Source organism: Pavona decussata, unplaced genomic scaffold (assembly GCF_977016875.1).
Source record: "Pavona decussata unplaced genomic scaffold, jaPavDecu1.1 SCAFFOLD_426, whole genome shotgun sequence".
NCBI lineage: Eukaryota > Metazoa > Cnidaria > Anthozoa > Scleractinia > Agariciidae > Pavona > Pavona decussata.
The window spans coordinates 540,865-560,808 of NW_028145783.1; the positions used below are offsets into that span (position 1 = coordinate 540,865).

The 19,944-nt window shown below is 38.9% G+C and overlaps 2 protein-coding genes across 3 annotated transcripts; both read right to left on the bottom strand.

The window, feature by feature from the left end:
- Positions 1–373: 373 nt before the first annotated feature.
- On the bottom strand, positions 374–7,747 carry LOC146450781 (myosin-2 essential light chain-like). The gene is made up of 6 exons (XM_085100029.1): positions 7,645–7,747; positions 7,522–7,549; positions 7,276–7,419; positions 4,283–4,450; positions 3,395–3,472; positions 374–2,042 (listed from the first exon to the last, which is right to left on the bottom strand). The coding sequence occupies exons 1-6, from the start codon at positions 7,645–7,647 to the stop codon at positions 2,014–2,016; spliced, it is 450 nt and encodes a 149-aa protein (XP_084956155.1). The 5' UTR covers positions 7,648–7,747; the 3' UTR covers positions 374–2,013.
- A 2,248-nt stretch (positions 7,748–9,995) lies between these two features.
- Positions 9,996–18,613, bottom strand: LOC146450782 (tetraspanin-13-like). Of its 2 annotated transcripts, none has more exons than XM_085100019.1 (5): positions 18,370–18,613; positions 16,512–16,679; positions 16,089–16,313; positions 15,306–15,437; positions 9,996–10,949 (listed from the first exon to the last, which is right to left on the bottom strand). In XM_085100019.1, the coding sequence occupies exons 1-5, from the start codon at positions 18,454–18,456 to the stop codon at positions 10,887–10,889; spliced, it is 675 nt and encodes a 224-aa protein (XP_084956145.1). In that variant the 5' UTR covers positions 18,457–18,613; the 3' UTR covers positions 9,996–10,886. The 2 variants fall into 2 exon arrangements, with proteins under 2 accessions (XP_084956145.1, XP_084956144.1); XM_085100018.1 differs by lacking the exon at positions 9,996–10,949 and adding an exon at positions 12,984–14,899 and having other exon boundaries at positions 18,370–18,605.
- Between the last annotated feature and the right edge of the window lie 1,331 nt (positions 18,614–19,944).

Below are 19,944 nucleotides of genomic sequence, written 5' to 3' on the forward strand. Positions count from 1 at the left end.
AATTTCTAAAATGAAGGAAAACGTAGTATAAATTTGGAGAAGTGAAATTGTGAAATCACTGCCAAAAATAAACAAATTTCTGCGAATGCTGTTCTTTGATCTTTTTTGTGGAACAAGTTTATAGTATGCACAGGTAATCAGCTATTATTTTTGCAACACTGGCTCTTTGGCTTAGAACCAGTAAAAATAGATATTTACATCTGCCCTTCCACAAATGTTGATTTAAAGCTTTGGACAACAATCACATTGATAACCCACAATAGCACTTGAGATTCTTCAGAAAAGTTCTGAAAAATTGTGTCATCACCTTTCACCACTCCATATTTGAACAAAATACTAATGAAACTAAAGAAGAAACTGAGTCGCACTCAAGTGAATTTTGATACCAGAAAGGTTTATTATTATTATTTTTCTGTAAAAGTACGTACTTAGTACATCACTTTTATTCTATAGTATCATGTCTTATGTATAGAAAATGTTATGAATATTAAACTTTGTAAATCCCTGTCATATAATTTATTATCTCTTAATTCATGAATTAACCTGCATAAAAGGTGGTTAAGCGGTGACCAGTGATCACTGAGCGTGAGGCAGAGAGTGTGGGGGAGTAGGGGGGAGGGGTGGGGGAGTGTACAGGTCCTCAAAGTGATTGATAGCAGCTAGTGCATTAAGATATGTCCAGAAATGCACGCTAATGATTCATGAACTGTATGATAGACATCACAAGGTGTCTCCGAACATTAGAAATGGAATGGGGCATTATGAAATGGAAAAATTGTTGAGTTTGAGAATTCTGCTGTTGAACAGCAAGTTGTTATGACAGGTTTAAAGTTCCAAAACTCCAAACCATTCTTACATGTCACTAAAACACAAATAATTCTTTCAAACATGAAATCACATGAAAACGACAAAAAGGTCTGTTTTATATGGAGTACCCAAATTCCGGGTTAGGTGCATTTCTGGACATAAGTGAGTGCATCATGTCTCCCCTTTTCAGTGAAATAATCATGAGCTACGAGTTAAAGAACATTAGAAATGGAATGGGGCATTATGAAATGGAAAAATTGTTGAGTTTGAGAATTCTGCTGTTGAACAGCAAGTTGTTATGACAGGTTTAAAGTTCCAAAACTCCAAACCATTCTTACATGTCATGGGTCTCAAACTTAGGCATTTTGCTAATTTTGTCACCCCTTTTCCATTCGTTATATTCTTGAAGTTATACTCCACATATGATGTTTAAGTGAAAATCGAGTCATGTGACCTCAGCTGCAAATCTATTTTAAAACACTGCATAATGATTTGCAAAATTAATGTAAAAATCACAGAAGTGGGAGCCACCAGAAAAAGCAAGGCTGTTGGAGAAATTGGGACTAACTGGAATGAAAAGCAGGCAAATCTGATAGCCTGCCCCTCTCTTGCCCCTCCCCTGCCATAGCTTTACCGCCCCCCCCCCCCCCCCAATAAGCGAACATATCCTGGGTTTTATGAAGAAGAAATACAGTGGAATCTCGATTATTCGAATCCTCAATTTTCAAACTCCCAATTCCTTATCTACCAAAAGTTGATTTCCTTGGATTTGCTTCAGTCCGATTTTACCACCGATTTTTAAACCTACCTATTTTTCACAACAAAATCAGTTTTCCTAAGAGGTTCAAAAAATTGTTTTTCCACTGCACACTGAAAAATCTATGTTGTACCAGCAACAAAATATATCCAAATGGTCAAAGTAAAAGAAGAATATATTTATTTTTTTAACGTATTTTCAACAATTCAATTCAATTTTTCAATTTCGTCAATTTTTCAACAGTATTCTGATTCTAGAATACCCAAAATATGTCCCACAAATTCTCACTCACACATGAGCACTGCTTAATGAACTTTCATGCAGGATATTCACTCACTATTATCATGTTTAATAATATTCGGCTCTATTATAATCAGTTTCCTTCTCAATTCTGAATCACAGAAAATAATATTATTATAAGACTTCTAATCTGCAGCAGCTGAGCCATGTTACCCGGACATAACCATCTTGACAAATTCTGTTGACATCAAATAAGAAATATTTATTATAAAATTGTTAGCATAATAAATTGTTCATTCTGCAGATATAGACGCGCCCCTATTTAAAATGCAGTTTTCAAATGTAGACGCAAGCAAGCCAGGGGATAAATTCTTATTAAGCCTGATATGCATAATTCGTATATGCCAACTCTCCCAGATTATCCAAGAGTCTCCCAGATATGAAACAATCTCCAGTCTCCAGTAAGAGTAATTAAATTTCCTGGATAATAGCAACTGTTGATCTTTTCTTCATTGATAAGTATGACCTTCACCTCCAGTTTTCAACAAATTGGTTTATCTACTTCACGCTATGGTTCCTAGGTGCTTTACCCCGCATCTTTCACTCAAAAAGTTACAAGGTTTTTTGGGGATGGGTTCATTTGGGGAGAGTAGGAACCTACAATCCTATACCAAATATAAAACACTAACATGGACTTACTACTGTACTTCTCGTCAAATGAAATCACACTTATGTTGGTTTGTACAGTCAAGTTTTGCTTCTCCTCTCCCCTAAATCAATGTTGACTTGGATACACAGGTTCAACATTCTAAGCTTGTTTAGTGCTCTGCATAATTCTCAGATGCCATCCAATGAAACAATCATTAAGCCCAACAATCAATCCAACCTCTAAAAATACACTGGTCATCTCAAAATGTAGCCCTAAAAATTGCTTTTGACTAAAACTAATAAATCTGAAACAAGGTACAGGGTCTTTTTTCAACACAGCTCCTCAATTACTTTGTCATTCCTGATACAGAGAGCACTTAGTACTATGACAAGTTTCAATCTCTGACCCCACAAAATAATGAATGGTACACTACCAATCCACTAGGAAAAAAAATATGTGCACCTTCACTTTCATTCCCAATCCCACCCCTTTGATCTGATTTTACATCCCTTCCTACCACCCTCATGACCTATTCATATTGACGCAGCTCCATGCAAAACATGTGGCTACAGTGGTCAGAGCTTGAATCACAAAACAGTCATTAATTCTATTTTTACAACAACTGTCAAAATTCCCGAACACTGATTGGCTTGTAGATATTGTCTATAAGAGTAAAGACAGTAAAAATGACATCAGATGCATGCTTTCTCAATGGAAAGTAAAGCCAATTCGGCTTGTACTTTTTCCACGTTATTGTAAAAAACAAATTGATGGCAGCTTTAAAATGTTCAAAACTTGGCAGTGACACCACGAGCTGCACTTCACTGAACATTTGAACATTTTTTGACGTCATTTTATGGTTTATACGAGTATAGACCACAGAAAACTACAGTCAATTTGTAAATTCTATTTATACATACTGAACATGACATTGTATGTACCTTCATAGTTTATTTGTCCTTGTTGGTCCTCCAAGCCACTAACAAGTAGATCAACCTCCTCTTCAGTCATTCTTTCTCCTTAAAAGAATAAATGTTTCAGTAGCAGATGAATGTGCCTTCCCAGTTTGACTAAGTAATTTCCTGGGTATGAATTGTTTACTGTTCAAAGAATAAGGCAGCTCCAAATCAACTGCACAGTAAGGTGCAAGATAATGGCGTAATGGGCTCTCTGATCATAGTGAACAGGAAAAAGCCAATCACCTTAAGAGGGTTTTGAAGTAGGTACTGTGTATTACAACCAGAGTGAATTGAAATTTGAGAATGTCAGTTTTTGAAGAGGTAAAAAATGAAGAAACTGGAAAACAAATTCCTCGTTGAGGCCAGAAAAAATAACAGAGACAACTCAAGGCCAGGCAACAGGCTTTTTGTCAGAAATTGAGCATTGGATGTCCAAGATGAAACTCTCCCATAAGTTTTTGAAACAATGGCCAGGGTTTCTTCCAGAGGCAGCCTGTGTAGCAGTTGTTTCCTTTCCAAGGAAGCACAACATATAAAGAAAAACTACTCTGGAGAAGGGGTGAAAAAAAAAAAAAAAAAGGAGGGGGGGGGGGAGGGAAGAGAAGGGGAACAAAAAGAAACTTCTCCCTTCTTTTTCCCTCCCCCTCCCATTCCCATGTTATTTTTGCTCCTTTTCAACTTCATGAACTTTCCATGCTCTCAGAAGGATAGGACTGCCATGCAGGCCATTCCAGAGGATGCCAACAAAGCAACATTCCAAGTGATCGAGATATAAATCCACATGAGTTTAAGATCCTCAAGGTCTCAACAGAACTTGAGAAATGGGACTTATGTCACTACTAACATGAACTTCATAAACATTTCAGTCACCTAATCCTGTGAGTACATGTCGCAGCTCGGCAGCTGATATCTGACCATTACCATCTCTGTCAAAGACACGAAGACCATCCACAAAACCCTCATTGGAGTTGGTTGTTTTTTTTTGGCCAATGGAAAGGAAGATAGGCAAAAACTCCTCAAAAGAGATGCGTTTACTACCTAAAAAAGGAGATAACATAATTAAAACCAGTAAGCATTATCAATAGTACTTGCAATCAATTTTTGCTTTTAAAAAAATAATCTGCCAGACTGTGCTAATAGCTTCACTTTCTATTGAACAATTAGATTATGAACTTGAGATTTCTGTCGCGTGACAGCTGATGAGGGTGCACTGCCTAAATCAGCTATCATGCATAGAAATCAAGAGCAAATAATCTAATTGTTTTAGTATAAATCTACTAGTCATTCAAAACTTAACAAGTAAATTATCCAAATCCTCCTCATAGATGCTTCGAAAACACGAAGAAGCAGGCTGAATTTTGTTGACAACCGCTACTCGCTATCTATCACAGAATAGATGGTGGGTAGCGTAGCCAATCAGAGAACAACGGTCGGAATAGAACACAGGGCTGTCAACTCTCCCGGATGATCCGGGAGTCTCCAGATTTTGAACTGTATCTCCTGGTCTCCAGATTTATGTCTGTAATCTCCAGATTTTGAGCCATATCTCCTGATCTCCAGATTTATGTCTGTAATCTCCCGGAGAATTGACAAAGTTTGCTATTTGTCGCAGACTCGACTTTCTGACAAGAAAATCTGAAAAGTGTAGCGTTGTTTCTGGTACTGTTTAATGTATGTCTCCCCCCCCCCTCCCCACTGAACCTGTGAATTTGGCCTTGATGCGACGCCTCTGTAAGGCGCTTTGTTATTGCTGGCCGGGGAAGTCATATTCTCCATATTTGAAGACGTGTGAGGTTGACAGCCCTGAGAACGCTAGTAGATTTATACTAAATAGCGTTCGATTACTTGAAATATTACTGCTCCTCATACATGAGATGCCAGTCCTTCAGAGGATACCCAGCATGAAGTGACAAGAGTACCGACTACTCCTCCTTAACCCTGGTTGACACAAGCTGCCAAAATAACAGCATTGGGACTTTGACAAAACAAGATGCCTTTAATCGGCATATACACGGAATGCTTGATGTTGCCCCATTTATTCCCCATTGTATGCTTCGCAGATTTTTAAAAACTATCCTCCCTTGAATCGCAATTGAAATAATTGAATGGTTTTATTCAGAGAGACTGCGTGATACTGTTTATGGTTGTGTTACTGAGAATCATACCGGAAATAACTCTGCGATAACGTCATAACCCCCGCTGGAACTGGTCTGGTTTCCTCCGTGTCGAATTATTCGATCTGTTTTTAAAAGCGTAGTTTCTTCGCGGTGTACTCTCCCAATTTCCACCGTTTTAACTGTCGAGTACTACTTGGAAGTTATTCATTCATGTGGCCGCCATTGAACAAAAACAATGTTCTAAATGATGTTTGTTTGACGTCACACGGGTAAAGATGAGTAGGTCCCCTCCCTCGTGATATAAGCGCCGTTAATGGATTTTGATTGGGCTGTTTTTGTTCAAGACAATCAGAACAATAAATCCCTTCTGGGAGAGGGCAGAATTTAATCAAAGTTTAATGAATAAATCAAATGATAATTTGACGTCACACAGAAAGGGATGAGAGGGTCCCCTCTCTCGTGATATGTGCCTAAATAATAGATTTTGATTGGGCCACTTCTGTCGACAATCAGAACAATACATCCCTACTAGGGGAGGAGATATTTTAATGCATAAATTAATATGGCGATTTGTGACTTCTACAAAAAAAAAAGAAAAGAAAAAGATACCGACCCAAACCTAGACACGGCCTGCCCTGCGGGCATTCCGTGTAATAACATAAAGAAAACTGATCTGTCATTCCTTAGGTAGTTATGTTTATGTTATCGTGTTCCTGTTATGTCTTTTGTTGTGTTTTTTCACATCACAGAAAGTCAACAACAGGGTTTTTTTTAATATAGTTTCGTGACCTTGCGGTTATGCCGTCATATTGCTAGTGTGAACCAGACATCACAGTACTGGATACTTGCCCGTTGTAAGGCTGAATCCCAGTAATGTTTATGGTTTCAAAAAGTTTTGAAAATTGCAGCAACATATTTCAGGATTTATAAAGACTGTTAACAATGCTCTGTTTCCCTGTATGATTGATCATCAACTTTGAGAACATGATACAGGTGAAGAGGTGAACAGAAAGCAAGTCCACTCCCTGCACGCAACGGCAGGTTTGTACTCTCACAAATTTTGTTTTTCATGTTATTCAAGATGGCTGCCCAATGACAAGGAAAAATAAAAATTCATCCAATAGCTAATTTGCATTTGCTAATTGCAAATAACCCAATTCAAAATAGTCCACGACAACAGAAACAAAAGGCCTCAAAAGCCATAAATTTATTTCTGCCCACAGGGAAAAGAATACAAAAGGACGCCATTAATAGGATACAAAGGCGTCAGCGGAAGATCAAAAACCAGCTTTTGTCCATAAACAGTAAAACCGCAGAGTTACTAAACTGTGTTTACTTTTAATTCTGAATTGTTGCACTGAGTGAAAACTTCTTAGTTTATAAACTTCAGTTTAATGAGCTCTGAATAAGAAGCTTATGTGAGGCTTTCTTCCAGCATTCTGTGCGCAATAATTTAAGCTTTGTCAATATAATATGGTTTCCAGCCAAAACTACAAAAAGCAAACGAAGAAATACTAATGTAAAGCCCCAGAAACTTCTATGGTTGATCTAGCTTCATTCTTGCGTAAATCACTGCAAATAAACAAGGTCGTCTGACGTATTCGTACTTATAAACACTCTTTCGAAGCGGCATTTAATTTGCCGTGTAGCACCGAAAGTGGAAGTCCTTCAGTCGTTTTATGCAAATCAAATGAATTCTCAAAGTTTCGATGATACGATAACAATTTCGAAATGCTGTAAGCTTACCGGTTGGATCCACCTCGTTCAAAGCTTTTTTGACATCAGCTTGCGTGGGGTTCAGTCCAAGCGATCGCAGTACTTCTCCAAGCTGTGTTGAGTCAATCTTTCCATCCCCTTTCCGATCAAAAAGCATAAAAGCTTCCTTGTGCTCTAGAAAATGAAATAAGACAAGAAGAAAACATTATAGACCGTCAAAAGCTAAGAAAAAGAAAACCAACACGGCCAACATCACGCCGCAAATCGATACCTTACCCGAAATCTGATCTTCCGATAACGTTGCCTACAAAGAATGATAGAACCGTAAATGAAATATTTAAGATATATACACACACACAGCTAAATTATTTTAAATCTTGAAAGAAATAAAAATGGTACCATTGCGTTAGATGACTGTTCTCGTTTCTGAATATTATTTTTACAGTGAAATGTTGTCAGTTTCTATTCCCCAGGGACCAGCCTCTGCCTTTTTTGGAAAATCGGAAGTGATAGTATTCTATCGTAATTTCCTGTCAAGGATATAGGTCCGCAATGGATCCTTGCGGAAATTATTCCCTTATTTTTTTTTTATTCCCACGGAAATACTTAAATTTCCCTTGCCAGAGAAAACTTCTCTATTTTAGATTATTTTTCAGTGCCAAGGTTACCTTCATGCAGCTACGGTCAGGAAAATACATATATCCAAAGGGTATTACAGTCAAACCGGGTTATAACGGACACCGTTGAGACCGGGGGGTGGGGTGTACTCCCAAAACCCTTATCCTATTTAGGACCAAAATCTGCAATTTTCCCTAACCTATTTATGACCTGACCAAAAATTTGATACCCTAGTTGTCTGGTCAACTTCAGTTCAAAAACCCCTGGAGCCCATCGCGTGACCGGAGCGCACGACAAGCCGTTGCGGCACGTACACAGTTGCCGTAAACATCATGATGAAGAAGTAGCTTCTTCAAAAAAAAAAAGAAAAAAAAAAAACGAATTCAAGACTAGAGTGAAAAAATCGATACCTAGTTATTACCAAAATGAGGGCAAAATGGCTAAAATCGATACCCTATTTATGACCACGGCGGCTGAAAAACCATACCCTATCGCGCCGCACATAACTATATAGCCCATATAAGGGAGTACTCCCCCCCCCCCCCCCGAGCGTTGAGAACAGAAAAGTGTCCATATTTCGGAGTGTCCTTATTAAGCGGGTTAATTTTAAGGAAAATGTGTGGGGTGTGAACAAGTGGCTCCACTGTATTTAGAGAATTTTTGAAGAGGGGCTTTTCAGTCGGCTTGAGCTTTTATGGGGTGTCAGAGGGCGCAACGCCGTTAAAATACAGTTGAACCTCCATGTACGACCACCTCTCGTAAGCAACCACTTATCCAAAACACCAAATTTTTCTCAGTCAAAGCCCTATAGTTGGAATCTCTCGTAAGCGACCACCTCTCATAAGCGACCACGACAACTCAGTGAGATGACGGCATTACAATTTTTCATTGTTTTTAACCTCTGGTAAGCAACCACTTGACACATGATCGCTGTATGTACTACGTTACTCAGAGTTTACGAGTGAACGTTTAGTGACAACCTAGCACTGCTCGTATTGTAACTAGAAAAATTTATGCGATATTAAAATTCTCTTCTAAAAAACAGACATGTCAGGAGAGAGCCGCCTGGTTCGACTCTTATAAGCGACCACCTCCCATGAGCGACCACTAAATCTTGACGTTTTGGGTGGTCGCTTATGGGCATTGGCGAATCCTGACCGTGGGCCCACTCTTAAACGCTTGACCTGTCTCTCTTTGTGATTCGAATATTTCGGCGCCCCTCGGTTCTGATCTGGTCTACTAAGAGGGGAAGGAGCGGGGCTCCCTCTAGACCCTCTCCTAAATCCACCGCTGGCCAGAAATGTTTAAAAAAAGGGTGTTTTAAATCAGGCCTTAAAATCTGGTGTTTTACTTCTTATAGCAGGGGTGGCAACCCCCTCAATCCTCCCCTTAATCCGCCTCTGGGAACTAATTTTATTTGATGGCAAGATACGTACGAAAACTGTCAAGAGAGTGGGCTTACTGGGGGCGAAGAATACTCAATAGATGGAGGACTTGTTCCAAATCACAAATTACCGAGAGCTCTGGATTTAATAACGTTTTAGAAAGTCTACTAAAAGACCAGCTGAAGATATTTCAAACGAAACGGGTTGTGTATCACACCGTTCCAAACCAGCTCTGCCTACCTCTCTTCTGAAAATATCTGAAAATGGGGGCTTGATTTAAAATCTGATGTCCTCAGCAGGTGGCGGAAGTAGTACCTTGCTTGAGGGTGCTTAGTATAGCTCTTACCTGATATGAAGTAGGGTAATGTTTACCCTTGTCTGCAAACGGGCTTTCCTTGGCATTGGGACAATTTGTTTGCTTGCTCATCCCGAGGAGCTTGCTTGAGTGTGACCTACGTGTAGTTTGTGTAGACGTACCCAGCCCAAACGGGGAGATGGTGGATTCGTCAACACTTACTTGGCTACAATGCGGTCTATTTTGGAACAACGAGACGGGGTGAAAACGTGGCTTTTTGATGGTTTTATTTCGACTTCAATCATTGTCAATCACTGTCTTCTCGAAAAAAAAAAAACATTTTTACCCCATTTCTTTCTTTTTACAATTGAAACAGATTCAAACGGAACATGAGCAGATCAATGATCGCTTCTCTTCTCTCGATTCGCGGGAAAATAAATGGTAGCACTGCGAAACATTGTCTATTTATTCAGGTTTGATCTCTTAAAAGGAGCATATTTCTTTGCTTACATTATACTAAATTTTGCAATAATTAATCGGCTCTGATTCAAAATAGACTTTATGCTAATGCTATTTCACTTCATAAGATGTGTTTATTAACTGTTCTGAAATACATTATTTTACATAAAATGTCTGTTTTTAAACAAAAACATTTTATTCTGAAATAACATTCCGATTACAACTGCTCATACAGGGCTCTTGCTTGTCGCCCATATACCCTAGCTAACTTGGAGCTTTGCGTCTTGTTGGCTCGGTGGTCAAGGAAGGCCTTTGAACGTAGCGCGAAAACTAAAATTCAACCTCGGACGCCGCTTTCCATTAAAATTTTGCAGTTCCGGAAACTTTCCGTGCCAAATGAAAAAGGCTAGCTTTTTTCCGTTTCATTAACAACTTACGATCTCAATGGCTGATCAAGAAATTTACGAAGGCGGCCAAGGAAATGGGAATGGAAATTTTGTGCAAATGGAACGGTAATTTCTGTTCCAAAAAGTGAAGTGCCTCAGAAGGTCATTCGTTTGTTTCGGAAAATTTCCGGCATTTCCAGGCGTACCATTTGCATCTCAACCGGTTGAACCGGAAATTTTAGCCAAATGGAAAGCCCGGATGGAAAGCACCCCGGGTGCTGTTCGTCAGAAATAACCAACCTCGTTCCCAGGGAAACCATGGGAACGAGGTTGAGAAATAACCTCCGTTCGCGCAAGAGAAACAGGGTAAATTACGGGTAACTACTGAACAACATTTTAGGAATGCTATCCTTTCAAAGAATCTAACTAAAAATCTAAAGACTCTGTGAATATCTAGTCCTCACACAACAGTAAGCTCTACTCGATCATCAGTCGTCTTCAGTCCAAATAAGGTTTCTGCCGTCGGCTCCGTACACGAGACGTGAGACACACTCCCATAAGCTGAAAATAAATTGGATCATTCCCACTTGGTTAGTCTACTAACACAGTCAAACTTTCGAATATCCCACTTATACCCTTTAGTGGCAACTCTTTCAATTTTATCGGGGTTTAATCCTTTAACCCCTAATACCAAAGACCAAATTCTCTTATCTTGCCCCCATACTGTTCTTATAAAATTACTGGAGAGAAGTTATTAAAATATCAAGAAAATTCACTTTGAGTATAATCATATCCTCAATTCTCATGCGTTTCGAGATTGAATAAGCATTGACGCTACAAGGAGAAATTCGATGCTGATCACTGTTAGGGTTTAACAGTCTAAACACTTTCTTTTCTTGCTTGAAGTGTATGTAAATTATCATTCTAAAAGCACACGCAGATGGGCCAAGCCTTATGCTCCGCTCTCACTAAATCTCCGTTTTCATTTGGCCGAACACGTAGCTCATGTTTTTATCCAAACTCAATTTCGAATCGTTTTATTGGCTTCCGCCTACACCACTGCCTTTTCGATTCGTTTGAAGCCGACACATACTTCAGTTTTCATGCCACCAATTACGAACAGGGCAAACCTGCACACAGCCACCCGCTCTCCAAAGGCCTACAAAACTACGAAAAATACAAAACTGAATGCAAGGCTGGCACTACGGCAAAGGGCAGATTTATCAGTGGCCAATATTTCGACTAATAGAATTAGTCTTCTTCAGGGCCAGAGCCCTGAGGAAGACTAATTCTATTAGTCGAAATATTGGCCACTAATAAATCTGCCCTTTTTTCCGTAGTGTCAGCCTTGCATTCAGTTTTGTATTTTCACGTTCAAGTGACGCCTGACACGAGCTCTTTCACAAGAGAGATCCGGCAAATTACCAGCAAGTTTAATTCCAGCGTTGCGTGGACCTCTGCATTCAAAAGTTTTCCTATTTACAAAACTAAATCCCAACGGCCTAATCTACACCAAAAAATAAGGCTGCGGTTTCCAGTCACCACTATCGTTTAAGTGTGGACGAAAGGTTATTCAAATGAAATCCAAAATACGAGTTTTCAAACGATTCAGTACAGCCTCTTGTCCAGCCCCCTCCACATGCGGGCGTGGAAGGCATATTCCGTCCGCGGCTAAACAGGAGCGAAAGACACACGAGCACACAGAAATAAAGGTCTGAAAAATTAAAAAGAAAACCCACAAAAAAGTCTTCCCCCCAGACATTTAAATTTCCCCTCGAGAAGGTGGGCTCGAGTCGAAAAGACCAAGAATACCAACTCACATGATTTTCGCATATAATGGTATTAATCGCGCACAAGAAATTAAAGTGAACTCATGCTCAACTCACAAAGATGGTCACACAAGACTGTTAAATAGTTTGGCGCGCTCTAGGTACTGGTGCATTTGTAGTGCGTGGAAATCAATGATAATTTCATTGTTTTCAACTTGAGATCCTGTTGGCCTCGAAGCCAGGGTAGACCACAACGTGAGCCACAGGCAGCCCAAGCTCACGTCACTGGGTTTTTTTTACCGTTTCGGGACAACTCCTTATCAAGGGCATACATGTATCAACGGTGAAAAAAAAAAAAAACCCGAACGCATAAGAACACACAAGAGGTGAGTTAGTTTCATCCACTTTTTTAAATATTGAATGACAGTTAAAATTTAGAATCAATATTTTATTTCCCATGTAGTCTTTTAACGCGTTTAATTCTCAATGGCCGCCCGTAATCCAATGCAGCTTAAACTCAAAGGTTCATCGTCCAAGTAGGCTCCTGACGCTCTCCTCCATAGCGACCCCTTCATAAAAAAGAAGGGAAAAGAAAATGGGAGGAAAAACGGAAATCGAGCAAAAGGGGACGAGGGGGACGACGGGAAGAGCTTCGCCCACCGCGCTCCTCGTGATTTCACTCTCTCCAGTCCTTTGTCTCCGCTAGAGCGCGAAAGAGGCCTATGCGTGAAAGAGAGAGAGCTTCAGTGACGCGAGCTTGGGGTGCCTGTGTTTGAGCATACTGAACACTCAGAGATCTGCGCGCAGAACAACAGTGCTAGAGAACCAAGGTACACAAGCAAAAGCTTTTTAATTTCTATGTAAACTTCAATAGATCTAAATAGTCTCTTACTTGTACCAATGACTGGTTTTAGCATTGCTTAAAATTCGGAATTGACAATATTTTATTCCCCCTACAAAGGCTTACACCACATTTAAATTCTCAACGGCCGCCTGTAAGCCAAAACTGCTAGCATTCAAAGGTCATACAAGTAATTACACGCTCTCTATTGATGCTAGACTGCTCACAGTCCCCCTATTTTTCCATGGGATTCTCGAGACTGGTAGGCTTCAATGGAGCTGCCGCCATCTTGCATAAGCACAATCTGGGGAGAGTGCCTAAACTACCAAAAAACTAAGTAACCCCCACTCTGGCTCCCCTTGGTAGTTTAGACACTCTCCCCAGATCGCGCTCACTCTTACAAACCAAGATGGCGGCAACTCCATAGAAAGCGTACCAGTCTCAAGAATCCCACAGAAAAAAAGGGGGACTGTGAACAGTCTATATTGACGCGAGCTTGGGCTGCCAATGGTTTAAGAAGATAATCTTATATTATACTTTACAAGCTACTTCTTCAGGTCTTATAAAATAATTATTACAAAATGAATCTTAAACACCCATCCCCTTTTTCAATGTTTCAACAAAAATTACACCATGCAGACTACAGACACTGCGCATGCTGATTATTGTAAACTTAAAGGGAAAAAAAATAAGAACTAAGGTTTTGAACTGAGAATCCTATGCAATTCCACTTTATAGAAACATTATTTACCTAAGCTAGCTTCTCAAACTTTCTGTAAAGGTAAGCTATGAGTTTTCTGAGCTCCCACAATGCCAGCCTCAGCATGGCTGGGGCATATGCATGCACACAAAAGCAAAAATTTGGTGGCAGAGCACAGGCAGCCCAAGCTCAAGCTGTGAGCGATGATCATCTTGCATAATAGCAGTCACGGTTTCCTAGGTAAATTGTCAGTAGTGGTAACAGTACAAATATAAGAGTTTGCAAGGGAATATTTACGATCGGGTCAGGAAGAAAAACTTCGCTCACAGCTGGAGCTTGGGCCACCTGTGGGTAGGGCTAACCAGTCCTTTTATGCTAAAGCACAGGTGCTGAACCTTGCCGACCAGACAACAAATTTTGTGCTACAATCTTAGACATTAAACCAGTGTTAGGAAACGTTTTGTTGATCTTAAAAATTCTACTGCTACAATGATACATCAATAACTCAGTGCAGCTTGACAGCAATGTTTTCTAGAGACAACAATTAACGCAAATGTTGTCTATATATAACTTAAACTATTGACAAACAAGTAAAAAAAAGAACTGCTACTTAAACCTGCTACAACATAATAGTTTTCTCTGTCAAGCCTCAGTATTTACAAGTACATTCATCATCTTGAATATTTTCTTAAAAAAGACTTTCAGAAATATTTGTGTACTCAGGATTACTTATATTAAGTACCCTAATTTACTATTTCCTCAATATTATTTTCTGTGTACCATATTATACACTTGACTTGCCATAATATTTAAATAATTATATTATTACACATACTATGTCACTATAATATACCCTACTCATTTATTAGTTCTATTTTATGAATGTTTAAAGAAAGGGGAGAAGAATTAATATGTTAGCAGAAGAAAGTAGAAAATGATGTGTGAGCCCAGCACCAAATGAAGGGGTGCATGGAATAAGACCCTGAGTTGCTTTTGATGTAGGGCCAAATTCTCGTTTTGTTTCACAAGCAAATACAAGGTAATTTGGAATGAGAATCTAGCGATTTACCAGAAGTCACTTAGGGCTTTTTTTCCAGGTACCCTTTCAAATATACGCCTCAGTGGATTAAAGAAAGGCCCCAGGATTGGCACGAGGGTCCTTCTGATTCCTGTACCGGCATGTCATGTAAACACCAAACAGCTGCGAGAGATAGAAACAAGAGAAGAAAGTCAGGAAAAAAGAGGAGTATAGCTTGAGATGTTGATTGTTATTATCTGCAGCCAAAAAGCCAGTATTTGGTTCTACTAAAGGGCACTTCACCATTTAAGCCCAAACAGTGACCAGCATCAATTTTCTCCTTGTAATATCAATGCTTATTCAACCCCTGAGGTTATGAGAATAAAGGATATGATCACCCAAGGTGAATGTTCTTAATATTTTAGTATCTTCTCCCCAGTACTTTTTTTAAGAAAAGTATGGGAACAAGATAGGAGAGTTTGGTCTTTGATATTAGGGGTTAAAGGGTTAATGGGCTGACTTAAAAAAGACTCACTAATAGAGCTAGTACATCCCCCCATGGGGGGGGGGGGGAATCCCAAAAACTTACCAAAGTAAAACTGAAGAACAAACCAATTCCACCAGCAACCTTCAAAAGGTGATTTACTACATCTTCAAGTGCATCATAGCAAGTTGAACATTTGGGACATGCCCATACGTTAGAATTTTCGCAGCAGGGCAACTGGAAGAAATAAAAAAAAGACTAACTACTTTAACTTTTCACAAAAAGGGAAAACTGAAATTATTGTTTAGTTTTTTCTTTCTTTTTATCTTTCAATAGCCCTAACATAATTCTAAAGAAAAAAACTATGGTTCACCTCAACTTGTAATATATGTTATTTATGGTACTTGAAAAAAAATAATATTCGTTTGTTCTTGTTAATTTACATACTGCTCAGCTTATTGTGCCTTTCAACATTAACATACGGACTTTGAACTTCAACCCCTACTAATGAATAATTTGTGTGCTTTGCTGCTGTCAATCGTAATTACGGCAACAACCGACTGACCACAAAAATTCAGAAACTGACAAAGTGGATCGAAATCCGCCAATCACAGCGCACGAACATGACCTTTTGACCCCCTTGAGCCAAACAGTTTGGTTTTCTAAGAGGTCCGCTGCAGTGATTGATGGCAGTGAAAAGTTTCAGTCTGCATATTATTGAAAGGCGTAGTAAGGACCCATGAGTAGTCCAGATTCATGTGGTAGGTTTAGAAACTGACATGTACCCGTGAGATCCATATTCTTCATCAACAGGCACAAGGCTGAAATAAAATTATATACAATGATTGATGCTGTTGGCAGGAACAACTGTCGTCACTAAGTACTCACCCCGCTGCAATCTGGATGCCCTAATGGATTATTTGTTGGTATCGTCTTATTTTTGAATCCACAACAGTTTTTTGCGGATTGAATGTGTTCTTTTATCTTGGAGTCAGGAGGCATCCTTTCCCATCCCGCCTGCATAAGATCTCCCTGCTGATCATGGGTAATAGCTAATGCACCAATTGAGACTGACATTTGAATGATAAAGAGGAGAAACATGACGACCATATACTATGATATCAGTTAAGGTTTATCAGTGTAGTAGCTGTAAATTAATTGCAAATCTCACAACCGAATGGGCTTATTAACACATGTGCAAGCTACAGCATGAAATCATAGGTAGACTTTTGTAAATTTTAAAAATTGCACTGCTCCAGAAAATTATAACCATAAATATATAGTCATTGTTATTGAAAATTCAAAGGATACAAAGAACAAAATAACTTGGCTGTGCCGTATTGCTCCAACAACTCCCAACACCGCAATAAGAAGAAGGAACACACCACATGCAATAACACCACCAAGGATTGGCAAACTTGTTATTTTAGCTGACGCTTTTGCGTAAACAGCTACTCCTATTAACACCAAGGCTATGAACTAGAAAACAATAAACTCAAATAAATGAAGATGAAATAAATGAGGAAAAGCATCACCAACAACAGCCACATTGTAAAACCTAAATATGCCAACCTTAACCCTCAATTCCTTAATTAAGCCAGCCCTAATCGTAAGCAGCATCTAAATTATTCTTTCAGCATCACATCACTACTGGAACAGAAGGGAGGAATCTAAATAAGTTTTTATGTGACTTGTTTTAGGTTAGTGTGTATATTTTTATCGTAGATCCTAATTTTTATTGTTAGCTATTTTTATGTCTTATTCTAGGTGATTTTTTATGTTACTTGTTTCTATATTTATTTTAGACGACCCCCCTGAAAGCCACTTTTGAGTGATGGATGCCTCCTTTTAAAAGATGTATTTTATCATCATCATCATCATCATCATCATCATCATCATCATCATTATAATTATTATTATTATTATTAACAAACGCATAGGTAATACGAATAACAAAGACGACTTATCATGTAGGAAACTTAAATCTATTTAATTTAGTTTTTGAACAAAAGGCTGGTAAGGCATATTGGGTCGATCTTGAAAGACCATGGAAGTGCACCCTAAAAGGTCTAATATTTAATAGGTGCTGGCTGAGCAGTGCCTTCTACGGCTACAAAACAAAGAATAAGCTTATTGCTTTTCTTAAATAATATGCCACCAACCGAGACTAAAAAGGAACAAACGCCTGACTGATTTCATTTTTTTGTCCTATAATTACCTTGCTAGAGCTGTTTCAGATTTTAGCAGGGAGTAATTGGTTAATTCTTAGCCTTTGGCTAAAAAAAAAAAAAACTAATTAAGTCTCTGACAGAGCTTGTTAGGGGCAATTTAGATTTCAAGACAAAAAACGATACATGTACTTCTCCACAAACCCTTCAAAGTATTAGATTTCAGGAAGCTCACTTACTTCTAAAAGGTTCTTACACCTTAAGTTTTATAATGAATTTTCTGCAATCACCTACTATTGTCCTTCATATGAATAAAAATAAGTGATGCAGTGTAAAATCAACAAAGAAGATCCTCAGTGGGTTTTGCTGTGAATTTCACAATCTTACAGTTCCTTAAAAAAATATGTTCAAATGTTAATCAAAACTTAAAATTCGAAAGTTGTAAACAGGTTTTCTTTGTATCAAATGACGCTCATAAAACAATTAGCTTTTTAGCTTTAGCTGAACCTTAAAACTTGCTTATTTATTCAAGAAACGTGGATTAGCAAGGCTCTATACTATACTGTATGAAGAATGTCTGTCAAAATTATCTAAAACTGCAAGAGGCCTACAGAATGAGAGAACTTGATTTAAAAGACTGTAAGTTTTGCAGCGTTTAAAACTATTCTTTTATCAAAGTTTTCACGACAGGCATAAAAGGACAGCTAAGCTGATTTTTGTGGAACTGGCACTTGCAAGAAAAGAGCGAGTCACGACTGATTATTTTCTTTATGAAGACGGCAAAGATAATTCACGACCATAATTCACTAACCAGCTCCTAAAACGCATCAGAATAAGAAACCACAGATGATTTTTTAAAAAAATGAGCCAATAAGCAGCCAAAACATCGATAAAAAGCCGCGAACTGCCACGTATAAATTTCCTCTTAGAGTAAAGCTCGATCGCGCGCGAGAGTCGATTCGTTTCTGCAAAAAATTTAACAATCATCGCCATGTACTTACAATATAAAGCGTGTTGAGTGCCACCAGGACATTTTTGGAGCAGAAATAAGCACAACTTTGTGCTTTGGAGTATTTAGGACTGTACATCTGGAAGACATATATCGGTCCTCAATCGCCACTTATTATTAGCTTCTTGTGAGTTCGTACAAAGACCACCAGCATCGTGGGCTCTGTAATGATCACGTGATTGACAGTCGCCAGTGGCGCTTGACGTCATTTCCATCCTCGAGAGGCGCGGACTCCTCGAGATGACGAGACGGCAACTTTGGTCTGAGCAAAAGAAAAAGCGCATCCAATATTCCGCCAATACGGACCTCTCTGTCACCTTTATAACGACTTGCTGCCTTTTATAACCTAATTTTGCATGCTGCTCTTTTCCCGTAGATACTCGAGTTTGGTTACTACTAAATATCGCCTGCTCTTCGCCAGGCGAAGATAATTGTTATCAAGTAATGAGAAGAGTATGGCGCCCTTTTCACGAGGGTATCATATTAAAATAATAAAAAAACACGCCAAATTAATCTCAGAAACTCTGATAAAATAGTACACAAAATAAAATTTTAATGTTAAAAATACAAAATGTTAATCAACAATTGATGTGGTATAAAGCTTACAAACACATTAAGTAACGCTTCGCGTAAGAACTATAGAAAAATCGGCAACACAGCGTGAATTAACCGGTTGTCTGTTTCCAATTAACTAATTAAAATCTAGCCTTGTGATTGGCTAGAAATAAAAAAATGTTAAAAAATGGCAGTAAAATATTCAAAAATTCCCTTTCAATGTTCCATATATGGAATATAACTATTGTTCTATGTGTCACGAAAATTTTAAGAGCATCGCATGTGGGGAACCATGGTTACGGTCCGTCAAGACCGTTCACTGATCTTCCGCCATCTTTGATTGTTGCTGTGACGCGAAAAAGAAGAGTTCTCCTGAGTCATTATTTTCTTGCAATTGTCCATCTTTTCTGAAATTGATCATCTCTTAGTGTATTATGCCTTTTGCGGCTGTATGCTGCTGTCCTTTTCATTCGGAGTGGGGATTTGGCGATACACGCGGGTCGTCGATCGAATTGAAGTCGGCGAGCGCGGTCCACAACAGCTTCTGCAAATCGTCAACAAAGCCTGTGATTTGGAATACTTAGACATCTCCAATTGCGCGTTTCTTGATAAGAGCACCATTTTTCACGGAAAAAACGCCCTCAGTCGACTGGAATATGCGAACATTTCAGGTAATTGCGAGAAGATTACGATTTTGGCGGTAGCTTGTTTGCGGTGCTCATTTGAAAATGTACAAAGGGTCTACAAACTATTGTGGCACATGGATATAGATTTTCTGCAGACGAATTGTTGTTCCTCTGTCGCGTAAATTTTGCGTGCGTACAGACGTGAATTTAGCTGGCTTTACGTACGTAAATAAAATAAGAAGCGATATATGAGCCGCGTGCGTAAACGTAAAAAGTTGAGTGCTGTTCAACTTTTTACGTTTACGCACGCGGCTCATATATCGCTTCTTATTTTATTTACGTACGTAAAGCCAGCTAAATTTACGTCTGTACGCACGTAAAATTTA

Excerpts from the sequence above, each read along its gene's own strand:
- LOC146450781 (XM_085100029.1), bottom strand. Across the intron at positions 4,451-7,275 it reads GAACGAGGTGGATCCAACCG|GTAGTAAACGCATCTCTTTT; the intron begins GTAAGCTTACAG and ends CTCCTTTTTTAG. Across the intron at positions 2,043-3,394 it reads AGGACAAATAAACTATGAAG|AATTTGTCAAGATGGTTATG; the intron begins GTACATACAATG and ends TGATGTCAACAG.
- LOC146450782 (XM_085100018.1), bottom strand. The coding sequence starts at position 18,456 with ATGTACAGTCCTAAATACTCCAAAGCACAAAGTTGTGCTTATTTCTGC. Across the intron at positions 16,680-18,369 it reads CACTCAACACGCTTTATATT|TTCATAGCCTTGGTGTTAAT; the intron begins GTAAGTACATGG and ends ATTGTTTTCTAG. Across the intron at positions 16,314-16,511 it reads GCCAAGTTATTTTGTTCTTT|TATATGGTCGTCATGTTTCT; the intron begins GTATCCTTTGAA and ends CTGATATCATAG.